The 19031-nt window shown below is 42.4% G+C and overlaps 2 protein-coding genes across 10 annotated transcripts in view; both read left to right on the top strand.

Annotated features, from left to right (window-relative positions):
• Positions 1-19031, top strand: part of ANO4 (anoctamin 4) — a 292125-nt gene that overhangs the window by 86402 nt on the left and 186692 nt on the right. The gene's annotated exons all lie outside the window — the stretch shown is intronic.
• Positions 16115-18161, top strand: LOC125630041 (myb/SANT-like DNA-binding domain-containing protein 7). The gene is made up of 2 exons (XM_048835457.2): positions 16115-16947; positions 17528-18161. The coding sequence occupies exons 1-2, from the start codon at positions 16365-16367 to the stop codon at positions 17611-17613; spliced, it is 669 nt and encodes a 222-aa protein (XP_048691414.2). The 5' UTR covers positions 16115-16364; the 3' UTR covers positions 17614-18161.

The following is a 19031-nucleotide window of genomic DNA, read 5'->3' as shown; positions in this document are numbered from 1 at the left end:
AGCTGTATTGCTTAGAGGTGATTGGTCGGAAACCAATGCTATTTTTGTTACTGTTGGGAGGAGTGCTTCTGGTGCAAAGTCAAGCATCTATGAATTCAAAATTTGTTTTTTTTATTAATGTTTCTGCTGGTAAAACCCTATCACTCAAATAATCCCAGGGAGCAACTTGTACAAAGGGCACAGCTGAAACGAATTCATCTCAACGTTCAAATTAGTATTCATCGAAATATTTTTACATTTACCCAACTGTACTAGAGCCTTATTTTTTTAAATACATTTGCGCAGGGTCTATCCAGAATTTCTTTGTTTGTGATGAGGAGAAGTGGTATAGAAACTTGAACATTTCTTTCTACCCTGTTTCTGAAACTAACTTGCACATTATAGTGACAAATAATTTCACAAATAAAAATGTTATACCATCAAGGAGCTAAGTTTTCCTGAAAGATGCTGAAGTGAAAGCTTTGGAGCCTGAAATCTTCTCTTTATCTACAGTAAAGATACAGAACAGTGCATGTTTTATGCACCACCCTGCCAATATGTACCAACTCTGAGCTGGAAAGACGATATTACCTCTCTGGATAAAGAGATAGTTCAGACTCCCAGCCCATTCATTCCCTATTCACTATTCACTGCCAGCAAGGGGAGCAGTTAATGTCAGTTGCAATTTGGATGCCTGTCAACTAAGAACTGGGCAGAGACTGTGATTACTTCTAGTCACTAGCCATTTTGAGGTGGAAAGCTCCAGATCTGTTGCCAGGGCACTCAGTCATCCAGCCCACTCCAATATCTATCTATATTGTTGTTGTTTGGTTCACAGCTACTATTACTGTGTGAGGGAGAGGTCTAGTTCTTTAAAAATTCCTGTGCTGTATTAAACTCATAAACAATTCTCACTAAGGATTAGGAGAACAATTTGTGGACAATTGATATTCAGGTAATCCAGTAATAAAAGACGGTGCTTGTAAATGGGCTCTCTCTTGTGCTTTTTAGATTGTAAGCTGTTTGGGGCAGGGACCATGCCTATCTTTGTGGTTTTGTACAATGCTTGGCACTGACTGGGGACTCCAAGCATTACCAGCATAGGAATAAATAAATAAATATTACAATAGTAAAAGTAAATGTTGGACATGACTGGACCATTGTGAACAGTAGCCAGTGAGAAGAACTGAAATCAAAAGAAGAGGTATGATCATATTTCTTAGGTTATGGCTTCAAAAGAGTTTGACTGTGAATGCAACATCAGTCTTTCCTCCCCTGAGAGACCTATATTTTAAAACCTTTATCTTTTCAAAAGCATATGTTTCTTCACCAGTGATCAGTCTCCTATTTTGTGCTGTGAGATGACCCTTCTTTCACTGATGCACTTAGTTACGTAGTATAATCATTAAAATTAAAGGGCACTTAAAATTAAAAAGGTCATAGAACAGTTTTAAACAAAGGACTGGGGGAAAGCTGACAGGTGAGGTGGAGCACATTGTTTAGACAGAGACATCCCTTAGGGGAGGATCTATTAATGGAGATTCTCTATGTCCTAGTAAGGAGGAGAGGATGGAAGATGATAAAATACCGGTAGGATCTGATGAGAAACAGTCAAATGAAAAATGTAATGTAATCAAGTAATGGCAGACACCTAAAAAGTGACAAGTTTTTAAAGTGCTTAAATACAAATGCTAGAAGTCTAAATAAAAAGATGGGTAAACTAGAGTGCCTCGTATTAAATGAGGATGTTGATATAACAGGCATTACAGAAACTTGGTTGAATGAGGATAATCAATGGAACACAGTAATACCAGGGTACAAAATATATTGGAAGGCTAGAACAGGTCAAGCTGGTGGGGGAGTGGGACTATATGTGAAAGAAAGTGTAGAATCAAATGAAGTAAAAATCTTAAATGAACCAAACTGTATCATAGAACTCTATGGATAGTAATTCCATGCTCTAATAATAAGAATATAGCAGTAGGGATATATTACCGACCACCTGACCAGGATGGTGATAGTGACTGTGAAATGCTCAGGGAGATTAGAGAGGCTATAAAAATAAAAAACTCAATAATAATGGGGGATTTCAGCTATTCCCATATTGACTGGATACATGTCACCTCAGGACGGGATGCAGAGATAAAGTTTCTTGACACCTTAAATGACTGCTTCTTAGAGCAGCTAGTCCTGGAACCTACAAGAGGAGAGACAATTTCTTGATTTAGTCCTAAGTGGAGCACAGGATCTGGTCCAAGAGGTGAATATAGCTGGACTATTTGGTAATAGTGACCATAATATAATTAAATCTAAAATCCCTGTGGCGGGGTAAACACAACAGCAGCCCAACACTGTAGCATTTAATTTGAGAAAGGGGGACTACACAAAACTGAAGAAGTTAGTTACACAGACATTAAAAGGCACAGTGCCAAAAGTGAAACCCCTGCAAGCTGCACGGAAACTTTTTAAAGACCATAATAGAAGCTCAACTTAAATGTATACCCAAAATTAAAAAAACATAGTCAGGGAACCAAAAAAGTGCCACCGTGGCTAAACAACAAAATAAAAGAAGCAGGGAGAGTCAAAAAGGCATTTTTTAAAAAGTGGAAGTTGAATCCTAGTGAGGAAAATAAGAAGGAGCATAAACTCCTTTACAAGTGAAGTGTAAAATATAATTAGGAATTAGGAAGGCCAAAAAAGAATTTGAAGAACAGCTAGTCAAAGACTCAAAAAGTAATAGCAAAATTTTTTTTAAGTACATCAGAAACAGGAAGCCTGCTAAACAACACCTCACATGGCACATTTTGTACAAGATGCATCATAATTATGTCATAATCATACCACTATGATGAATATGGAGTGCAAAGTGTGACGAATAGATATTTCATTTGTAATGTTTCTAAGCAAGTAATGAACTGTGTTATTTACAAAGCTGGTATATTATTCAAGTAGACAGAGGGCAGGGCTAGAACACTCAGTCATTTTGTTCCTGTACTGCTGGTTTTATAAATGTGTCGTCTTTGCAATATGGTTCTTGCCTGAAAGAGGCCAAGACTTATCCATTTAGACCAAAAACTTACATGTCAGACACAATAGAAAAAGAAAAAGCTTCTTGCAGATGGCCTTTCAAAAGACTGAACAAAATAGCCCTACATTCTTTAGACGTGTAGTTATGATTAGGAAGGGACTCTGACAGTAACACACCTGGGTTCTTTATATTGTGCCACCAATCTCCATATCAAGTTTGCTCCATTTATGAGAAATACAAAGACTTATTTTCCAACTGCAAGCCCCACAGGGCAGTCTGGTCTCAAAATTAAGCTGTGTCCTTTCTTAGGAAAAGTTGTGAGGTTTTTTATTTTTTGAATGAGGAAGGAACTGATATAAATCAATAATTGTAATTGCATATCAGAGCCAAGAGAAAATTCCTAGCACTCCTGGGTGGCCAGAGACGAAACACACAAGAAATACATAAAAAATCAATATGACAGTTGATAAAAGAATAGTACAAGTACGACCAAAAACTTTGTCCTCTGATTCATTCTTTGTGCCAGAAATAGGGTTCTTGGATCACAGCTGAGATTCCTTTTTGTTGGTGTTACATGAAGAACAGTATAGTGGATCTTATTGTCTCTCAGCTACACATACATGTCAGGTGTCTAAGACACCAAGGGCCAGATTATTTTTAGCCCTTATGCAAAAGAAGAGGACACACTGAGCCTTTCTCCCCATTGTGGGAATCAGGCACAGTTGTTTTTCCTAGAATGAGGGAATTGCAAGGACTGCTTTCTGTACTGCCCTGGGAGCACTGCCTTGGCCCTGAGCACACCTTCCCTGCCTGCATCAGCCTCTGGAGTGTGAGTAGTGCATGGGGGGAGTATGCTGCACCCAGTAAAGCAGTGTAGTAGAAAGCGTGTTCCCCTTGCATAATAGGGAGCTCTAGGAAGCGGAACGTTTCCCAGTTATATCCCTGGGGCAATGCAGTTGTTCACCGCTCCAAACATAAAGCACAACTGATGCCTGGTTTACAATACTGGGTTAGGTGACGTAGGCTGCCTTGCATTGACTTAGCCATGGAAGTGTCTTCACTTAAATTTGGGTCCTGCCGACATCAGTGCCTCTCTATGCCGATTTTACTAACACCATTTTTCCAAGTGGTGGAGAGTCATGGTTGATGTAATTAGGTCGACACAGTGTCAGTGTAGACACTGTGTTGCTTACATCGACTGCTACTGGCTTTCAGGAGCCATCCCACAATGCCCCACACTGACAATACAATCAATACAAGTGCTCCTGGTGAGGACATGCACCACTGACACAAAGAGCAAGTGTGCTCACGCAAGCAATTTAATAACTGCCGACATAATTCAGGTTGACAATTTAGTTGTGTAGACATTGCCTGAGTGTTCAGTATTTGCAGTTACAGAACCTCATAGGTAACATTCAGGGTTCTTCCAATAGTAAATATAGGGAAGCACCAGTACAATGGAAAACTGCACATAAGCCTCAATTCAGGAGAGCACTTAAGTGCTCTTCTGGATCAAGGTCATAATGAAGTAATACCTTAGCTTAGGTAAATCTGGCAAGCTTTTAAGGACCATCTAAGTTGTGCCTACTTTAATGCCCCTTTGTACTGCTAGAATGGCGGGAAAAGACTTTAGTGTAAATGAGAATCAAGTTCACAGGGCCAGATTCACCTGTCTGGTTAAACTGTGCTTAGAGCAAGACAAGAGGAAGGGATGTAATGGTGCCCTTAGTCCACCTTTACAGCTCCCTGATCCTCAACCGGCTTAATGGGTTGGTTTTCCAGCACAGTTGAGCTGCTGGTGTTTGCTGTAGGCATGAACCGGATGAATTAGTGTGTTTGGATAATGATGGCAATGATAAATAAGGCTAAGATTTTGTCACACATATTTTTAGTAAATGTCACGGATAGGTCACGAGCAATAAAGAAAAAGTCACGGAAGCCCATGACCTATCCGAGACTTTTACTAAAAATATGCATGACAAAATGGGGAGCTGCGGTGTCCCCAACTGCCCCTGGGTCTCCCTCCCGCACAGCCTGTTGCTTGGAGCTAGCTACGTGGTCCCTGTCTGTCCACGGTGGCTGCCAGGAGGAGCGGGGCATCCCCGCCGCCAGCAGCGGCTCAGATCTCCCAGGGCCCCACTACCCATGGTGGCTGGGAGCTGCAGGAGCCCTCTTCCCCTCCCCCCTACCCCCCGCTACCTGTGGCGACTCAGAGCTCCGGGGGAGGCGGTCGGGGTACCCTGCAGTTCCCAGCCACCTCGGGCAGCAGAGGGACCCTGCAGCTCTCGGGCACCGCAGGCTGGAGGCCCGGAGGTCTCTGCAAGTCACAGATTCCGTAGCCTTAATGATGAGCTATGATATAAATGTATTCTTTTTAATTGCCTGTAACGCTCGAATCCATTTGGAAAGACAGTCTGGAATCTCATTAAGGTTATTCTGATGTGACATTTTATAAAATCACTGATGGCCCAGAGGATGTCAATTAGGTCACATTCCTCGTCCCTAATGCAGCCAACATTTCTGCTTCCCCCATCAGCCCATTGCTGGCATTAGACTTGATCAAGCTCTTTGAAATGAACAATTTATTCAACAAATGTTTGCTTCCTTTATTCCTTATTTGTCTACAAACAGTTCATGACATTGTATAAAGTTAAATGACAACTACACTGATCTTTCATTCATAAAAATCACCACATTGATCAAATACAGGTGAGTTTTTGATCTTACATGGTAGGTAACGAAAATGGAAGACTGCGTATGCTTTAACAAGTGTACTGACAGTGTAAGAAGAAAGAAGCACAACCAAAGTATAATCAATCCTACTGTCACTTTTAGGTAAATTAGAGTAAGGGGAAATGGACTAAATTTTCTGGTCTGTCTAGATTCCAGACTTTTCCAAATGGATTCAAGAGTGGCAAATAAACAATTACATAAACACACTATTACTGTTGCCCCTTTTCAATCTGATCAGCTAGTCAAAGAATGGCCCATAAGGATGTTCATGTTGGAAATAGAGATTGATGGAGTCTGATGCTTAGGGGGATGTTGTTTATTTGCATAAAACAGACACATCCTGTTTGTTTACAAGGAGTGTACAAAGTTCTGCTTCTCCAAATGCAGGAGGACCCACAAACAAAAGGAGCAGTTTCTTAGCTTACAGCCCCAAGCCTCTTTAGCCAACAGCCCCAGATGCTCGCTAGCTCTTTCCAAACACTGTGCTTTCAGGCTGATGCTTGGCTTTTTTCCTTTTGCCTCTGCCCCTCTCTCTCTGTTCTGTGTATTCTGCCTACCCGCACCTCTCTCTCACCACACAAACCCACCAGCAGAAACTTTTGAGTGGGTTCACATACTCCTTTGTCCTACATGGGGGCTTAACTTTAGTTGTGCTAATTGAATGGTCCCTTCTGACCTATCCATTTTAATTCAACTGTTTTAATTTCTCCCAGTTTATAATGTTAATGTATCATCACTGTTATCCAACCAGTATTTTTTATAAGGCTCATTTCTGCTGTGAACACCCACATGTACATTGGATTTTTCACTTATTTCTAAAATGTGATGATCTTAGCTATTTCTGAAATCACATGAAGGTTGTTCCATCTGATGCGTTCTGAAACAGCACTTTCCCCCCGCCTTCTCTACTGGTACTTTTGTGAGGTTCAATTACTGTCACTAGAACTTAAATGTACGAAATGCTGTCTTTATTCTTTTGGGAAAGCCAAAGACAAATACTTTTCAAAATGAAACAGTATTGTTCTATCTATTTAAAGATACTATAAATCAGCTTTGTTTAGAAGTCACATTTATTATGTCAATTGTGTGTTTTTATAGTATGCATATAATTGACCAGATTCTGAACTCAGTTACATTGAGGGTTTCCACCGCTGAGGGACAAAAAAAAAAGGGACATCTGGGATAACCCTGAGCCTGTACAACTGGACAGCAGGCAGTGTTTACTGAGCACCCTTGCAGATTTCCCAGGACAGCTACCTCAAAAAGGAGATGATCCTGGGAAGAGCTGTACAGGTGACAACCCTAATTATATCAGCATAAATCCAGAGTAAGCCTGACTTCACTGGAGTTTTCCTGGTTTTACATCTGTATCACTGAGAACAGAAACAGTCTATAACATATGTAGGCCCAGAGTCTCCTGTATAATCTCTTCATTTTGTGCTATTCAGGAGGTGCAAAATAGATGGATTACAGCCAGAAATGGCCAGAAAGATTTCTCCTTGCAGAGGGTGATTCCTCACATTTGTAAAGCCAAGAGGGGTAATAGAGCCAGCGCCTATGCCAGCCACTAACCCTACCCCCCATCCTCGGCATAAGGGGTCTGCTGAGGGAGGGGAGGACTAAGTGTGGAAGAATGAGCTCCGTTCTGCTAATTTTCCACCAATGTAAGATCCCTTAGGGAACTTTATGCTAATGGCATAAGTTAAAGTAGCCCCTCAGCTGGTCTAACTAATGCCAGACTCAGGCCAGTGTTGTAGCATGAAGCTATAACCAGCTGCTTTATCGGCCTCGTCCTCCCCTGAGCCAAGCAGAGTTCCGAGGCAGGGACGCATTGAGCCCATAGTGTTTACAAGTATCTTAGCTTTATTCACATTAAAATAATTCATCATACATCAAATCTTAAGCAAAGTCTGTTGCAATACAAAAAAGAACCCTTAAAGTACTTTTATAAAGTAATTAGTATAGTTATTACATTGAAGTTCTTGATCCAGCTGTACACCAAAAGCCAGTTGTGAAACAGTTGTCATTCTTTATAAAAAGACAGAACAATTTGGCTTTGGAATCTTGTTTTTCTATTGCAAAATGGTATGTTTATCTTTTCCTATTTAAAATGTAAATAACTTCTTGTATTCATTTGAATCACTTTTGAAATATTGTTAAAATTAACCTGGATTTTTTGTACTTTTTCATCAGTTGTTGATTCTCTGCCATTTCCCTTACAGACAGATGTTATTCAACCTATAGTCAGAGAGGATGTTGTGAACTGTAGTAATGTTCCCATAGAAACAAAGAACTTGATTTTCTACTCTGAACCATCATCGACTATAGCCTGTCTTATGCAGTGGTGTTGTAGCTGTGTTGGTCCCAGGCTATGAGAGAGGTGAATGGTCTCTTATTGGACCAACTTCTGTTGCGGGAAGGGATAAGCTTTTGAGGAAAGCTTGCCTCTCACCAACAGAAGTTGGGTCCAATAAGAGATATTACCTCACCCACCTTGTCTCTCATAGTCTGTAGGATAATTGCTAAAGCACTTACAGTCATCAAGTCCCTAAGTTGTAGTAATAATAATAGGTGGCAGTCTACCAGGTCAAATGCTTTCTAAAGGTCTAGAAACATCACCTCAATTTACAGTATTCATCCAGTTTCTATCTTAATGGCAATATATCATGCTTTAATGTAGTAAGGATAGAATCCTGTGGCTTAAATCTAAGATCTGTAAAGGCTTTTGTTCCAATCTGTATCATTATATATTTATAAATGATATAAAAGTGTGGGAAGTGCTTTCTATAGAAAGACAGATTCCCTTGCTACACAGGGGAAAAAGCTTTCAAATTATGGAAAAGTACATAACTGTTAGCACCATTGCACAGTTGGGGAAACCCAGCTTGTCATTACAGTTGCTTGAAGTGATATTGAAAAACTTCAGAAACAAGGTGAGCCAAATTCTGAACTCTGTTGTTCCAGTGCTACTCCACAGAAGTCAATGGAGATTGAACTGAGCAGAATTTGGCCTGGCACTTTCTTTGTCTTAATCATGCAAACAAACAACCCCCACCCCAAAATAATAAAATGCTGGAAGGCCTGAAATGCATAAAAACAGGTAACTCTGTAAAAAAAAAAAAAAAAAAGGAACAGAATATGATAGCTGTTGTTGCAGTAAATCGGTGTTTGGTTCCTCTCTGGAGAAGTGCACAGCACAGGAATCTTCATGGCTCCTTTCCTCTAGCTCCCAAGAGAAACTAACACCCAGCTACCATGAATAGCAAGCTGTGGTGGGCAGTCAGCTACCTCTGGAGAATGGTAAGAGGCCCCACAGGTATTCCATTCAGGTGACCTTGTGCTAGTGCTGGTCAGGAATAGCCCATCAAAAATATTGATTTTTGTCTATTTTTTTCCATCATGGAATTAGAAACAAAAACATTTTTGTTTAGAGTTGATTTGAATTGAAATGTTTAGTTTCAGATTGCTCTGATGTAAATCTCCATTGACCTGAGCTCTCATGCAGCAGCAACACCAGAGGGGCGATCTGCACTGCATCATGGGAGCTGTAGTTCAGCTGGGGAGCTCAGCATATACAGGGGAGAATGGGAATAGAGGGAGCCAGAATTACTGCTCCCATGAGGCAGCTCAGCTGAATGCAGATCAACGTCAAACTGATCCAAAAAGAAACATTTTTATGTTTCCAAATCAAATTTTTTCTAAAATATTTATTCCATGAAAAGTTTCATTATTTCAACTCAAAGGTCAAAACACTGGAATTTCACAGAGAATGGACAGTCTTCTGCCTCCAGTTACGCCTCTTGGTTCCTGACTTTTGCCGTGGGTGGGGTGGGGTGGGGTGACAAACCCTTCCTCCTGGACCAGTGATACTCAGACCCTAGTGGTTCAGGAGCCATATATAAAGTTGATAACTTTATTGGTTATTAACATAGTAAAAGCACCCTGATTGGTTAATAATTTAGACTGGGTAATAATTAAATCAAACAATGCTTTAATATCATGTGCTGCCAAGAGCCACAGGAGAAACATTAAAGAGCCACTTGTAGCTCGCAAGCCTCAGTCTGAGTATCACTGCCCTGGACAAATTAATCCTAAAGAAACTCCGCAGGGGGGACTGTAGAATTTTTCTCCCATTTGTCTCTTCTTCTGGGTTTTCCCACACGAGGCCATGATCTGGGCAGGGTGACCAAGAGAAACTGAAATCTTATGACCAATTTAGAGCTGGTCTGTATGAAACCAAATGATCCCCACGTGCTTAAATTTGGGGCTTTATTAACTACAGTCCAACAAAATGCAAATTCTTGTATTTATAAGGGTTACTGTCCACACATATCATGTACTTCAATATGCTTTTTCCTGTAACTCTACTTTCAACAGTTCATTCTTTACTCCCTTTTTACTTACTTGAATGATACAGTACTAGCTATGTTGTCAACGGCTTTTACATGATGGAGCGCGTTAGACTATGTTACACTACAGTTTTAACAAACACCTGCGTACATCTCCCCTTTCAAAGCAGCTGCAGAGGCAGCTGTGTTTTAAACAACCTATGCCTGCAGCAGCATTCTCTCACATTCTGCTTCTCCCCAAACATACTAAAGCTCCCCAGACACTGATTATGACAGACTGTCATCCACAGTCACGACTGCCAGCTCAGCAAAACGTTACACTGTCTGGCATCATGCAAACAAAATCAAAGTCATTTTAATCTATGGTTTCTGCTTTTGACACGATAGATGAGCCAATATGTTCTCCATCCAAGTTCATAAGGTGTGAATCATTAAAGCCAATCCACCAATTCAGACATTGGGAGGGTCTGTTTAGGATTAATTCCTTTCAAAAAAATATAATGGCAAAATGTAGGTAAATAAAGTTATTGATTTCATATCTGTACCACTCTTGCTAAAATATCTTGATTTTACACAGCACCTTTACAGTGTTAGTGATCTACCCAGCTGTATATAATAGGAACTCTTAGAAAGTTTTGCATCCACAGGGATTATTCACCCACTCCTGAAATCTGGTCACCTCTGGTGGAACATAACAACTAGTCTATGTCAGTAAAACTGTACAACAGGTTTCGGCCATTTTAGGAGGGGATGTAGAGAATAATTTCTCTAACTGAAACTACAAGCAGGCATTTTATTAGGCAAAATATAATTACCCATGTTGGGGTTTCCATTACTCTTGCTAAATGTTGTCCTACTAAAGAGACAGATGCCTCAAAGAGGACCATCTACCATGTAGCGTATCAATCATTCGCTAATCATAATCCATATCAGATTTGGAGTTCAACCATTACAAAATTACATGTTCAATGCCAAAGTGATAAAGAAAGTCAAACCACTGAACTGATAAAAGTCACTGGGCAGCTACCTCTATGGCAGAATTCTTTAAAGCAATAAACCTTTTCTCTACAGAAACCTCTTCGGAGGAAACATTTTCTTCATTTGGACTATTTCACTGCAATTTGGGGTGGAAAAGATTATAGTTAGAGAAAGCAGGATAGCTAATCTTCCTGTTGGAAACAATGATCAGAAGCCAAGTGGCAAAATTAAGACATATTGTTCTCGAAAACCTGGCTGGTCCAGTGAATTACAAAGATCAGTTCGGTTCTCCTGCATGCATTCAAAAATATTGAGATTTCAGAAATGTCAACACTCACTTTATGGTCCTGTTTATAAAAAATGTTCTCTCTATTTCTAGGCCAGTTTGTGAAATGTGTGCATGTGTTTTTCTGCATGCATGAGCTCAGATGCTCACCTGCAAACTATAATATGCCTATATCCACACACACAAATCTAGAGGTGTGAACATCAGAATTTGTGTGCATACAAAAATGCACAAACTTTTGAAAATCTGGTCCAAACCTGATTATTAAGGTGGGCTTTTGAATTGTGTGACACATCTTCTAAATGTTACTTGTGATAATAGCTTACATGATCTATACAATACGGCCCCGATCCAGCAAAGCACTTAAACAGATGCTTAATTTAAGAGAGTACTCCTGCTTACCAGTAGACACCTGTTTAGGTGCTTTGCTGGAGCTGGGCCTAAATGACACTTTGTTTTAACATACTGATCTAATATGTTTTCAGTTTATTTTATGAATACGTTAAAGGTTGAGCAAGATGGTTGTAAAATAAAATTTTAATTTAGAGCCAAACCTACATATTAAAATGAAAAATGTTTTAAATCTGATTATTAATTCAGGGTAGAAAAATAGTATATTCAGAACAAATAAATGGAAATACTGTCGTGCTTTTTGAGACATAGTCACAATGGTGCGAAATGCTATGGCTGCATTTTAAGTGTTAATGTCAAGTTTGTGCTCAGTTACCTCACTTAAATTGAACTAGTGTCAAATTGAACTAAAAACAAATCTTACTTTTATCTTTTAAAACCTTAAAATTTAATTTCATATTTGCTCCACTTCTACTTTTTTGTATTTATGTTATTGTTGCAGAGAGAAGACCATTTTCCTACTAACAACCCAGGAAGTATCCCTTATAGTTTCCTGTAGGAGGATCAGACACTGTGGCAGTAATGAGGTAGCAGTTAACTGCTGAAACAAGGTAGAGATGCTAAAGTTAGGCTGGTGATGCTTCAAATAGGGAATGACCTGGGAAAATCTGAGCTAGTTTGGGGTACTGGAGACCAACATCTGTAGCCTGCCAATGATATCTGCCAGCCTGGGGGATTCTCTCTAAGGATATCTGGAGGCAGGGAAAAGATACTCAACAGCTGCCCAGAGAAGTCTGCCGTTGTAGCAGACTGGAAGCAGTACACATGGCCAACTAAAGAGATCTGCTTATTTGCGCCAGAAAAGAACAATGTGTCCTTCCATACATATCAGTTTACCTTAGAACTCCCCCAGACCAGGTGGGAGATGTGGTGTGTGGAGTTCTGTCAAATCAATTTCATTATTAACTCCCAAGCAATGTAAGCCTCCAGTGTCCACTTTCAGTTTCTTTATGCTCCTGGAAGAGAAGAATAAACACGTTTAATTTGGCCAGTAACTCAGCCATTCCTCCTCTCAAAAATGTTCAGCAGCCCTCCCATGAAAGGGGCTAGGAGAGAGACTGCCAAGATTCAGCTTTTTCTTCTTCTTTTTTCTGCAGCATGAAGGATGTGGGAGAAGGAAGGCTTTCCATTGATTTCACCTGTAGTTAGCTCTTGGAAGGCTTGGGTGTTGGCCTATGTTATGAATGTGAAATGAATACAACCTTACTCTTCAGTTCGTGCTGGTGAATGCAGGATTGTGGTTAACAATATATTAAATCATGGATGACTGACAAAGGATGAGGCCTCCAATTTGGTGTGTATTATGGAAACCCAGCTGGATGATACTCAAGTATCAGGGGGTACTGGATGATACTGTTGATCTGGTTTTCATGTAGTCTAGCCAGGTATTAGGGCAGTGTGAACTGAAGGAAGATGAGTGAGGAAGTGAGGTGGCTGTGCTGTTTGCATACAGACTGAACTGCAGGGAGACTCCCGTACCAAAAATGGATCAAATACAGGGCATGATATCCTGGTCCCACTGAAAGAAATAGCAAAATTCCTGTTGACTTTAGTGAGGCTAGAATTTTTCTCAGGATTCCATCTAGTAGGCAAATCCTGACATGGAATTAAAATGGGGATATTTTGAGTGTATTGATTTCCCTGATGTGCTGAAAGTCCCTTCCTGAGCTCAGGAAGTTGCACACCATGGTGGTGATAGTGGTACTGTAGTTGATAATGCTTAATGACATTAACAAATTTGGATGATGAGTCTTCTGTGTCTACTCATGATTTTCATCCTGACTACGAGATTATGCTAAATGGTCGTTAGCGTAATGTTTGTGTTGGAATTAGAGGCTGGGCAACTGGAAATTTTGCTCAGGTTAGGGACTGACCATTGCTTTTGCATGTTCTGATTGGGAAACACCTTTTGTGGAGAGGCAAGGGAGCTGTTTTGATGGTCTACCTTTGCACTTTAACAGAACTGAGGGAAAATATTGGCCCTTGGATGTACCATTCTATTATTGTATGAGCCTTTGATCTCAACCATTGATAAAGTGGTGCTTAGGCAATCTCTTTGCTGGCTCCATCCTCAAAGATCACCTTGGTTTACAGATGACTTGGCAAAGAGAGAAGATAACTAGAGCAAAAATCATGGGATAATTTCTTTGCCTTTACTAAAGAATTTGCATAGCCCTGATTAGAGGATTTGTTGTGGCTAGAGGGTGCCTGGTCCAGCCGAGCTGTCTCCACTGGGAGGCTGATTTGTGTTCTTACTGCTGGGGGGAAATTGTGGTGCTTCATTTGAATCATGTGTTGTTAATGTGGAGTGAACTGTCTGCATCCATTAAGAAACCAAAGCTAGTGCAGAATGCAGTGGGCCATTTGTCAGAAGGATTGTCTCACTGAGGAGAAGGACACCAGTGCTCAGGCACAGCATCAGTTGCGTATTGGTTTTTGAGAAAGATTAAGGTGATTTAGACCTACAGCACCCTTAAATGGTTTCGAGATGGCCTGTTCAACAGGTTTCAGAGTAGCAGCCATGTTAGTCTGTATTCGCAAAAAGAAAAGGAGTACTTGTGGCACCTTAGAGACGAACCAATTTATTTGAGCATAAGCTTTCGTGAGCTACAGCTCACTTCATCTGATGCATAAAAGTGGAAAATGAAATGAGGATGTCTTTATACACACAGACCATGAAAAAATGGGTGTTTATCACTTCAAAAGGTTTTCTCCCCCCACCCCACTTTCCTGCTGGTAATAGTTTATCTAAAGTGGTCACTCTCCTTACAATGTGTATGATAATCAAGGTGGGCCATTTTCAGCACAAATCCAGGGTTTAACAAGAACGTCTGAGGAACAGGGGGCGGGGAATGGGGTAGGAAAAAACAAGGGGAAATAGGTTACCTTGCATAATGACTTAGCCACTCCCAGTCTCTATTTAAGCCTAAGTTAATTGTATCCAATTTGCAAATGAATTCCAATTCAGCAGTCTCTCGGTGGACTCTGGTTTTGAAGTTTTTCTCTTGTAATATCGCAACTTTCATGTCTGTAATCGCGTGACCAGAGAGATTGAAGTGTTCTCCGACTGGTTTATGAATGTTATAATTCTTGACGTCTGATTTGTGTCCATTTATTCTTTTACGTAGAGACTGTCCAGTTTGACCAATGTACATGGCAGAGGGGCATTTCTTGCACAGGATGGCATATATCACATTGGTAGATGTGCAGGTGAATGAGCCTCTGATAGTGTGGCTGATGTTATTAGGCCCTGTGATGGTGTCCCCTGAATGGATATGTGGGCACAGTTGGCAACGGGCTTTGTTGCAAGGATAGGTTCCTGGGTTAGTGGTTCTGTTGTGTGGTATGTAGTTGCTGGTGAATATTTGCTTCAGGTTGGGGGGCTGTCTGTAGGCAAGGACTGGCCTGTCTCCCAAGATTTGTGAGAGTGATGGGTCGTCCTTCAGGATAGGTTGTAGATCCTTGATAATGCGTTGGAGAGGTTTTAGTTGGGGGCTGAAGGTGACGGCTAGTGGCGTTCTGTTATTTTCTTTGTTGGGCCTGTCCTGTAGTAGGTGACTTCTGGGTACTCTTCTGGCTCTGTCAATCTGTTTCTTCACTTCAGTAGGTGGGTATTGTAGTTGTAAGAATGCTTGATAGAGATCTTGTAGGTGTTTGTCTCTGTCTGAGGGGTTGGAGCAAATGCAGTTGTATCGTAGAGCTTGGCTGTAGACAATGGATCGTGTGGTGTGGTCTGGGTGGAAGCTGGAGGCATGTAGGTAGGAATAGCGGTCAGTAGGTTTCTGGTATAGGGTGGTGTTTATGTGACCATCGCTTATTAGCACCGTAGCGTCCAGGAAGTGGATCTCTTGTGTGGACTGGTCCAGGCTGAGGTTGATGGTGGGATGGAAATTGTTGAAATCATGGTGGAATTCCTCAAGGGCTTCTTTTCCATGGATCCAGATGATGAAGATGTCATCAATATAGCGCAAGTAGAGTAGGGGTGTCAGGGGATGAGAGCTGAGGAAGCGTTGTTCTAAGTCAGCCATAAAAATGTTGGCATACTGTGGGGCCATGCGGGTACCCATAGCAGTGCCGCTGATTTGAAGGTATACATTGTCTCCAAATGTGAAATAGTTATGGGTGAGGACAAAGTCACAAAGTTCAGCCACCAGGTTAGCCGTGACATTATCGGGATAATGTTCCTGATGGCTTGTAGTCCATCTTTGTGTGGAATGGTGGTGTAGAGGGCTTCTACATCCATAGCCCTGGTCTACACTAGGACTTTAGGTCGAATTTAGCAGCATTAAATCGATGTAAACCTGCACCCGTCGACACAATGAAGCCCTTTATTTCGACTTAAAGGGCTCTTAAAATCGATTTCCTTACTCCACCCCTGACAAGTGGATTAGCGCTTAAATCGACCTTGCTGGCTCGAATTTGGGGTACTGTGGACACAATTCGATGGTATTGGCCTCTGGGAGCTATCCCAGAGTGCTCCATTGTGACCGCTCTGGACAGCACTCTCAACTCAGATGCACTGGCCAGGTAGACAGGAAAAGAACCGCGAACTTTTAAATCTCATTTCCTGTTTGGCCAGCGTGGCAAGCTGCAGGTGACCATGCAGAGCTCATCAGCACAGGTGACCATGATGGAGTCCCAGAATCGCAAAAGAGCTCCAGCATGGACCGAACCGGAGGTACGGGATCTGATCGCTGTTTGGGGAGAGGAATCCGTGCTATCAGAACTCCGTTCCAGTTTTCGAAATGCCAAAACCTTTGTCAAAATCTCCCAGGGCATGAAGGACAGAGGCCATAACAGGGACCCGAAGCAGTGCCGCGTGAAACTGAAGGAGCTGAGGCAAGCCTACCAGAAAACCAGAGAGGCAAACGGCCACTCCGGGTCAGAGCCCCAAACATGCTGCTTCTATGATGAGCTGCATGCCATTTTAGGGGGTTCAGCCACCACTACCCCAGCCGTGTTGTTTGACTCCTTCAGTGGAGATGGAGGCAACACAGAAGCAGGTTTTGGGGACGAAGAAGATGATGATGATGATGAGGTTGTAGATAGCTCACAGCAAGCAAGCGGAGAAACCGGTTTTCCCGACAGCCAGGAACTGTTTCTCACCCTGGACCTGGAGCCAGTATGCCCCGAACCCACCCAAGGCTGCCTCCTGGACCCAGCAGGCGGAGAAGGGACCTCTGGTGAGTGTACCTTTTAAAATACTATACATGGTTTAAAAGCAAGCATGTGAAAGGATTACTTTGCCCTGGCATTCGCGGTTCTCCTAGATGTACTCCTAAAGCCTTTGCAAAAGGTTTCTGGGGAGGGCAGCCTTATTGCGTCCTTCATGGTAGGACACTTTACCACTCCAGGCCAGTAACACGTACTCGGGAATCATTGTACAACAAAGCATTGCAGTGTATGTTTGCTGGCATTCAAATAGCATCCGTTCTTTATCTCTCTGTGTTATCCTCAGGAGAGTGAGATATAATTCATGGTCACCTGGTTGAAATAGAGTGCTTTTCTTTAGGGGACACTCAGAGGAGCCCATTCCTGCTGGGCTATTTGCCTGTGGCTAAACAGAAATGTTCCCCGCTGTTAGCCACAGGAAGGTTGAGGGGGTAGCCACGCGGTGGGGGGAGGCAAAATGTGACCTTGTAACGAAAGCACATGTGCTATGGATGTAATGTTAACAGCAAGGTTTACCCTGAAAGAGTGTAGCCACTGTTTTATAAAATGTGTCTTTTTAAATACCGCTGTCCCTTTTTTTTTCTCCTCCAGCTGCATGTGTTTCAATGATCACAGGATCTTCTCCTTCCCAGAGGCTAGTGAAGCTTAGAAAGAAAAAAAAAACGCACTCGCGATGAAATGTTCTCCGAGCTCATGCTGTCCTCCCACACTGACAGCACAGACGAATGCGTGGAGGCAAATAATGTCAGAGTGCAGAAAAGCACAAAATGACCGGGAGGAGAGGTGGCGGGCTGAAGAGAGTAAGTGGCGAGCTGAAGAGAGTAAGTGGCGGGCTGAAGAGAGGGCTGAAGCTCAAATGTGGCGGCAGCGTGATGAGAGGAGGCAGGATTCAATGCTGAGGCTGCTGGAGGACCAAACCAGTATGCTCCAGTGTATGGTTGAGCTGCAGCAAAGGCAGCTGGAGCACAGACTGCCACTACAGCCCCTGTGTAACCAACCGCCCTCCTCCCCAAGTTCCATAGCCTCCACACCCAGATGCCCAAGAACGCGGTGGGGGGGCCTCCGGCCAACCAGCCACTCCACCGCAGAGGATTGCCCAAAAAAAAGAAGGCTGTCATTCAATAAATTTTAAAGTTGTAAACTTTTAAAGTGCTGTGTGGCATTTTCCTTCCCTCCTCCACCACCCCTCCTGGGCTACCTTGGTAGTCATCCCCCTATTTGTGTGATGAATGAATAAAGAATGCATGAATGTGAAGCAACAATGACTTTATTGCCTCTGCAAGCGGTGATTGAAGGGAGGAGGGGCGGGTAGTTAGCTTACAGGGCAGTAGAGTGAACCAAGGGGCGGGGGGTTTCATCAAGGAGAAACAAACAGAACTTTCACACCGTAGCCTGGCCAGTCATGAAACTGGTTTTCAAAGCTTCTCTGATGCGTACCGCGCCCTCCTGTGCTCTTCTAACCGCCCTGGTGTCTGGCTGCGCGTAACCAGCAGCCAGGCCATTTGCCTCAACCTCCCACCCTGCCATAAACGTCTCCCCCTTACTCTCACAGATATTGTGGAGCACACAGCAAGCAGTAATAACAGTGGGAATATTGGTTTCGCTGAGGTCTAAGCGAGTCAGTAAACTGCGCCAGCGCGCCTTTAAATGTCCAAATGCACATTCTACCACCATTCTGCACTTGCTCAGCCTGTAGTTGAACAGCTCCTGACTACTGTCCAGGCTGCCTGTGTACGGCTTCATGAGCCATGGCATTAAGGGGTAGGCTGGGTCCCCAAGGATAACTATAGGCATTTCAACATCCCCAACAGTTATTTTCTGGTCTGGGAATAAAGTCCCTTCTTGCAGCTTTTGAAACAGACCAGAGTTCCTGAAGATGCGAGCGTCATGTACCTTTCCCGGCCATCCCACGTTGATGTTGGTGAAACGTCCCTTGTGATCCACCAGAGCTTGCAGCACTATTGAAAAGTACCCCTTGCGGTTTATGTACTCGGCAGCTTGGTGCTCCGGTGCCAAGATAGGGATATGGGTTCCGTCTATGGCCCCACCACAGTTAGGGAATCCAATTGCAGCAAAGCCATCCACTATGACCTGC

The sequence above is a fragment of the Caretta caretta genome, chromosome 1 (genome assembly GCF_965140235.1).
Source record: "Caretta caretta isolate rCarCar2 chromosome 1, rCarCar1.hap1, whole genome shotgun sequence".
Taxonomy (NCBI): Eukaryota; Metazoa; Chordata; order Testudines; family Cheloniidae; genus Caretta; species Caretta caretta.
The sequence above is the reverse complement of the archived record's forward strand: the minus strand, read 5'-3'. Positions and strand labels throughout refer to the sequence as shown.

Bases quoted from the DNA above. Each gene is read 5' to 3' on its own strand.
- LOC125630041 (XM_048835457.2), top strand. From the start codon at position 16,365: ATGCAGAGCTCATCAGCACAGGTGACCATGATGGAGTCCCAGAATCGC. The intron at 16,948-17,527 runs GTGAGTGTACCT...TTTCTCCTCCAG, and splicing joins AGGCGGAGAAGGGACCTCTG to CTGCATGTGTTTCAATGATC.